The sequence below is a fragment of the Mastomys coucha genome, chromosome X, assembly GCF_008632895.1.
Source record: "Mastomys coucha isolate ucsf_1 chromosome X, UCSF_Mcou_1, whole genome shotgun sequence".
NCBI classification, from domain to species: Eukaryota; Metazoa; Chordata; class Mammalia; order Rodentia; family Muridae; genus Mastomys; species Mastomys coucha.
In genome coordinates, this window is record NC_045030.1 from 101768119 (window position 1) to 101774518 (window position 6400).

Sequence of the window (6400 nt, forward strand, 5' to 3'; positions counted from 1 at the left end):
TGAAAAGTTTTCTGAGAAATGGAGCAGTAATGCAGCATCACGTTATTAAAATACATTTGAAGCCTTTTCATCTTCTGTGCTGGTTGTTTTTTTTTCTTTGAAAAAGGGAAGGGAGGAAATTCTGTCTTGGGAGGTATATATAGTAACACTACACAGGGGTGACCTTTTGATTGAAATATTAAAACATCAGGCAAACCTGGGCAGGGGGAGGTACTATGCAAGGTGGAATGGCTAGGAAGGTGCTATTGGCACTACCTGGAGGTAATGTCAAGCAAGCTATTCCAGATGGCAGAAAATGGAGAGGTTGTACCCATACCCACACAGGGAGGGGGAACTTAATTAGTATTTTGTTTCTGAGCAGCTGCTGGTATGTCAGAGGCTTGGAATTGGCAACATCTAAAACTGCTGTAGTTAACTGACCTCACCCAAGTTCCAAGGGCTCTTCTTCCTGATCCTTTTTTCCTGAGCCTCAGCTCTGGAACACTTTTCCTATTGGCTGGGAAGACCAACTCAAGTTCCCTTGCCCATGTTTGGAGGTGAACGCCTCCTGAACTAAAGATAGAAACAGCTGGCCCTTTTAAGCAGCTAAAAGCCTTCAGACTAAGAGGTGTTCCCCATTCTGCAGCCAGACTCCTTGAAATACCCTTTGAGTAAGCTCGGTCAGTGTCTCCATGTCTCTGCTCTGCTATAACAAAGGCTGTGGGCAACACTTTGACCCCAATACCAATCTCCCTGGTGAGTAAATTATTTACCTTGGGCTCTGGTTAGGCGTTCAGGGTCAGCTGTGTAGCTGGCCATTGGGAACAGGGAAAACAAAAATTGGGCATAACTGAATTGGTCTGGGTGATTTTGACTGCTGGTTTACTTTCCACATTCCATGAAATGCCATTTACATAAACCTGGAGAAAACATGAGGGATGATGGTATTTGGCATGGTTACCTTTCTGCCTTGATCTTTCTGCTGGTATCTACAGATTCCTGTTGCTATCACCCTGGAGTCCCAATCTTTCATGATGCACTTAAGGTGAGGAATAGGCGATGGGGGCTTAGCAAGAGCATTTTCCACAAGGAAATACACCCAGAAAATCTAAGCTGATCTGGGTCTCTTGTTATCAGGGTTGGTCCTGCTGCCGAAAGCGAACTGTAGATTTCTCTGAGTTCTTAAACATCAAGGTAAACCCTTATACTTCCTTGGATTCAGCTCCCTATAGAATTCTGCTTCTAACCCTTATCTCCTTATCTGTACTAGGGCTGCACTATGGGACCACACTGTGCTGAGAAGTGTCCTGAAGGCCCTCCTCAGCCTGAGGGCCCTGCCACAAGTTCACTTCAGGAGCAAAAACCTCTGAATACAATTCCAAAGTCAGCAGAGACCTTGTTCCGAGAAAGGCCTAAGTAAAGAGACCTGGGGGCTTTTGTCTACATCCATGTAGCTTTCTAGGAAGTAATGGCTCACTGGGGCTAGGGAATCCGAGGAGGATCATGTGTTGGCTTGGATAATGCATCTTTTGTCGTGGGGGAAATTTGTTATAAGTCAGTGTAAAGGACTAGATAGCTTTATTCTAGGGACTAGAGAACCCCTCTGATACATGCTCAGTATATAGCAGAGCAGTGTTTGGTTTTGTTGGGAAGTAGGCTGTCAGCTCAGTCTTGAACTCAGTCCTCTTGCCTTAGCTTCCTGAAGGCTGAGATCACAGGTGGCCACTACCACACTTACTTGACAATGAAGTGATAGTTTTGTTGTGTATTTTCAGTTTCTAGTGATCATTATTTAGTATAGAAAACAGTGGGTTTCATTATCACATTTTCATATGTATCATTGTACCTTGCTCATGCCCCCATCAATACACCTGTATTGGAAGAGCTCTAAGAAATCTCAGCTATGTGTTTCGTTGGCTCATTCTTCTAATCCCAGTACTCAAGAATACAGAATCGGTGAGATTGCCATGGATATTAGGCTGGCCTGGGCTACAGAAAATAAAAAAATTATATGTTGGTCCGTGCCTATACATTTCAACACCTAGGAGGCAGAGGCAACAGGATCATTACTTGTTTGAGGCTACTCCATTCTATACATTGAGTTGGAGGTCAGTCATGGTTACCAAGTGATAGCCTGTCTCAAAACAACAAAAGAGCCAGTAGTATATAGCTCAACAGAAAAAGGTGATTCCTACACAATTCTGTCGAGTTGAGTTTGAGTTTGATCTGTGAAACCTACATTAGGACTGAAAGAGAGAACTGACCCTACAAAGTTGTCCTCTGACCTCTACACATGTGCCGAAGTGTGCATGTCCCTATACTAAACTAATAAAAAATCAAAAGCTCAGTATTCCATTTGAATTTCTTTTTGAGACAGTAGCCCTGACTGGCCAGGAAATCACTGAGATCTCAACTTTTGTTTTTATTTTTGGCTAACTTTTTTTTTTTACATTTTTATTTATATGTATGTGTGTGTGGTTACGGGTAGTTGTGAGCCACCTGATGTAGGTGCTGGAAACTGAATCCAAGTCTTTTCCTCACTCCCCGACCCTGGCTGAGGCATCTCTCCACGCCCTAAATAAAGCACCTGGCAGGGCATGGGTGAGCACGCCTTTAATCCCAGCACTCAGGAGGCAGAGACAGCTGGATCTCTGTGAGTTTGAGGCTAGCTCTGGTCTCCAGAGTGAGTTCCAGAACAGCCAGGGTTAAACGGAGAAACCCTATCTCATAAGAAAAACATAAAAAAGGTACATCTTGCATCACAGAAAGGAAGTAATATTAGCAAGGCAGGAGGCTCCAGAAAACAAAACAAGCAAAGTCATTAGGTCCACAGTCAAATAGAGGAAGAGAAAGGGATACAGTTCTTTGGGGAAATTCGGAAGAGAGGCAACCAGCCAGAAAGGAAGCCCTGGGTACTTTGCCAGGGTTCTAGAATATGAATGTCCACAGAGATGAAACTTGCCAATGGAGTTGCTAGCAGACTTCTCTGACCCTGCTCACTTTCACCAAACTGACTTGACTTTATTCTCATGGGTAGGGGTGCTAGAGCTGGTCATTCTGACGAACGACTCAGAACTAAATGCCTGCTTCTAACCTCTAGGTCTGAGACGCCTCCCAAACTGCTACCACTTCTTATATCTCAAGCCCTGGGAGTGGCTTTGGAACAGAAGGAGCTAGACCAGGGACCTGGAGCAGGTAGGTAGGTCTTTCCTAGGACAGGTCTCAAAGACTGCAATTTTGTGTAAATGCCAGTAGGGTGGAGGAAATAAGACAGGCTCTTGACTCTTTCCTTTGCCCAGGACTTGACAATAGTCTGATCGGGACTGGTTCCAGCTGCCAGAACCCAGGATGTGATGCTGTGAGTGAGAGTTTTGAGGGGCTCAAGCATGTGGCTGAGAGATACCAGAGGGATACCTGGGTATAGGCAAGAATGTGAGAGCTGGGCAGTGGTGGCTCACGCCTTTAATCCTAGCACTTGGGAGGCAGAGGCAGGCGGATTTCTGAGTTCGAGGCCAGCCTGGTCTACAAAGTGAGCTCCAGGACAGCCAGGGCTAGCTATACAGAGAAACCCTGTCTCAACCCCGCCCCCCAAAAATGTGAATAACCTGATTCACCTTTGGCCTGTTAGGTTTACCAAGGTCCTGAGAGTGATGCTACTCCGTGTACCTATCACCCAGGGGCACCTCGGTTTCATGAGGGGTAAGAGAAGGGACTGGGCAGGCTTCTCCCAATATGGATGAGAGATAAGGGCTTTGGGGTAGAATTCAAATAAATTCTATTCCTGTCTCAGGATGAAGTCTTGGAGCTGTTGTGGTATCCAGACTCTGGATTTTGGGGCATTCCTGGCACAGCCAGGATGTAGAGTTGGTAGACATGATTGGGCAAAGCAGGTAAGCCCCATCTTTCCTAAACACTTGGTTAGGACCCAATTACAGGATAAGCTCTCCTCCTAGTATCTCATGGCCAACTTCCCTAACTTCTTTGATACAAATCAGGTAAGATTCTTTATCCCTCCATAGGTCAGAGTCTAGGCCATATGAAATAGTTGATCATTGCTTCTCGGCCTTTTGGCTAAGATCAAGCGTGAAATAGTTGATCTTTCGGAGTTTTCTTATTTATCACCCTGGTGAGACTCCTCTTAGGCTAAAAGTTGATTTTTACCACCCTTAGTTTTCTTCTCTTTAGCTGCCAACATCTTGCCGCCATGATTGGCACCAGACAGATTCCTTGGTAGTGCTGACGGTCTATGGCCAGATTCCACTTCCTGCATTCAACTGGGTGAAGGCCAGTCAAACTGAGGTGAGGAACAATCTGCGGCAGGATGGGAGCCTAGTGAACCCTGGTGGTAGTGCAGTCTTACAGGGAGAAATGCTGACTGTTGTCATTCTTGAGGTTCCACAGTCCCCAGAAAGGACTGGAAAGTTATTATATCTGGGTTGTCTGGCTGGCCTGTGTGGATCTCGCCTCTGACCTGGTTCTGTACTAATGACTCTTTCTGACCTTCTGGGATTGCTACTACCTTTATCATTCTTTTCTCTCAGCTTCATGTCCACATTGTCTTTGATGGTAACCGTGTGTTCCAAGCACAGATGAAGCTCTGGGGGGTAAGTGAAGAGAAGTGGGCAGAGGCAAGTAGGGCCAGACTGAGTGGATAGAGGGGAAGCTGAAAGATGGAGGGTTTCTCTTTAACTGCTTTGGTTTTCCCTCCTTCCATCTGCCCTTCCCCACTGCCTTCCTCTGTCTTCCCTTTCTTTTTCTGTTCTTATTCGTCACCACTCCAATCCCAAGCCTGTGATTTCTTCATTCTTTCTGTCTTTCCCTCCTCCTCAGGTCATAAACGTGGAGCAGAGCTCTGTCTCCTTGATGCCATCACGGGTTGAAATCTCCCTGGTCAAGGCTGACCCAGGATCCTGGGCCCAGCTGGAGCACCCTGATTCACTAGCTGAGAAGGCTAGGGCAGGGGTTTTACTAGAGATGGAGGAGGAAGAATCTGAGGATTCAGATGATGACCTGAGCTGGACAGAGGAGGAAGATGAAGAGGAGGAAGAAGCTATGGGGGAATAGTAACAGCAGACAGTTGAGTTTCTAGGTAGGCCCTCAGGGACCACCTTAGAATCTCAGAGACCAGGATGTGGTTGACCATGTGGTGTTGTTGGGCAGCAGGAAGCTGAAGGAGGAGAGAACAAAATGTCCAAACTGTGCTGCTGCTCTCCTAAATAAACCTTATATTCTACAGTCTCACCTAAGTCTCATCTCTCTCCTCATCATGGAAGAGTAGATTCAGCCCTGCCCCACCCTCTCTTGGCTGTGTGTTTGACACACATGTGAAAACAAGTACATGCGTGTTCTCACAGACACCAGACACTCACTGAGCATTTCCTCTGCGTCCAGTTTCATGTTACAGAGAAACAGGGGCTTGTTCATTTCTCTGCAGAGAAAGCCCCGAGCTGGGCATGGTACATGCCTGTAATCCTACCACTTAGGAGGTGAGGACACGTGGTCAGGAGTTCTAGGTCACCCTCACCTACATAGTGAATTGGAGGCCAGCCTGGGCTACATGAAACCTTGTCTTATAACCTTCCCTCTGTATAAAAGGAACAAAAAGAAAATGTCAAATGACATTCTAAGCTGGGACTAATGGCTTACACACCCAGCACTGAGGTGGAAAGATTTAACATAAATTTGAGGTCAGCCTGGACTACATAGTGAATTCCAGGCAATCCTGGACTAGGTTGGTCTCAAAATAAACAAAGACATTCTAGCTAGGTGTAGTGGCTTGTTCCTATAATTCTAGCAGTCAGGAGCATGAAGCAGGATTGTAAGTACAAGATTAGCCTATGCCACATAGACAGTGTAGACCAGCCTGGATGCCATAATGAGATTCTTGGAGGCCATAGTGCTTTTACTATCGTATATCAGAGTGTATGTGTAAAGGAGAAGATAAAAAAGTTAGTGGGGTGTGGCTAGACTATAAAAAGAAAGTCCCTAAAATTATGACCCTGGCTTGCCTCAAACTTAACATCTTCTTGCCTCAGCCTCCTCACTGCTACAATTACAGGTGCCAGTCCCCATGCTCAGACCCAAATAGTAGGGGGTACTTATGTTTGTTTGTTGTTTTGTATTGCTGGGGAGACTTAAACCCATGTGATGTGCAGGCTTTCTAGCACTAAGCCACAACCCCTGCTAAAAGGGAACTTTAAAAAAACAATATGGGGGCTAAGTGTGTGCTGTGTTTGCAGAGGAGCTGAGTTTGATTCCTAGTGCCCACATCAGGTGTCTCCCAGCCATCTGTAACACCAGTTCCCAGGCCGTCCAACCCCTGTAGCTTCTGTGGGCATGCACGTACACACACACACACACACACACACACACATTTTTTAAAAAACCTTTTAAAAAAACCCACACAAGCTGAAAAAGGTTA

At 45.8% G+C, this 6400-nt stretch overlaps 2 protein-coding genes across 2 annotated transcripts in view; both read left to right on the plus strand.

Annotated features, from left to right (window-relative positions):
- The window catches only part of Nono (non-POU domain containing octamer binding), a 10789-nt gene extending 10135 nt beyond the window's left edge, over positions 1 to 654 (plus strand). The window contains exon 11 of the mRNA XM_031368927.1: positions 626 to 654. Coding sequence (XP_031224787.1) covers positions 626 to 654 — 29 coding nt within the window. The remainder of the gene's footprint in view (positions 1 to 625) is intronic.
- Itgb1bp2 (integrin subunit beta 1 binding protein 2) lies at positions 23 to 5220 on the plus strand. The gene is made up of 11 exons (XM_031365837.1): positions 23 to 735; positions 975 to 1024; positions 1117 to 1173; positions 1250 to 1395; positions 3080 to 3174; positions 3279 to 3337; positions 3608 to 3678; positions 3770 to 3869; positions 4165 to 4278; positions 4521 to 4583; positions 4810 to 5220. The coding sequence occupies exons 1-11, from the start codon at positions 672 to 674 to the stop codon at positions 5041 to 5043; spliced, it is 1053 nt and encodes a 350-aa protein (XP_031221697.1). The 5' UTR covers positions 23 to 671; the 3' UTR covers positions 5044 to 5220.
- Positions 5221 to 6400: the final 1180 nt, after the last annotated feature.

Excerpts from the sequence above, each read along its gene's own strand:
- Itgb1bp2 (XM_031365837.1), top strand. The coding sequence starts at position 672 with ATGTCTCTGCTCTGCTATAACAAAGGCTGTGGGCAACACTTTGACCCC. Across the intron at positions 736-974 it reads CCCCAATACCAATCTCCCTG|ATTCCTGTTGCTATCACCCT; the intron begins GTGAGTAAATTA and ends TGGTATCTACAG. Across the intron at positions 1,396-3,079 it reads TTGTTCCGAGAAAGGCCTAA|GTCTGAGACGCCTCCCAAAC; the intron begins GTAAAGAGACCT and ends TCTAACCTCTAG.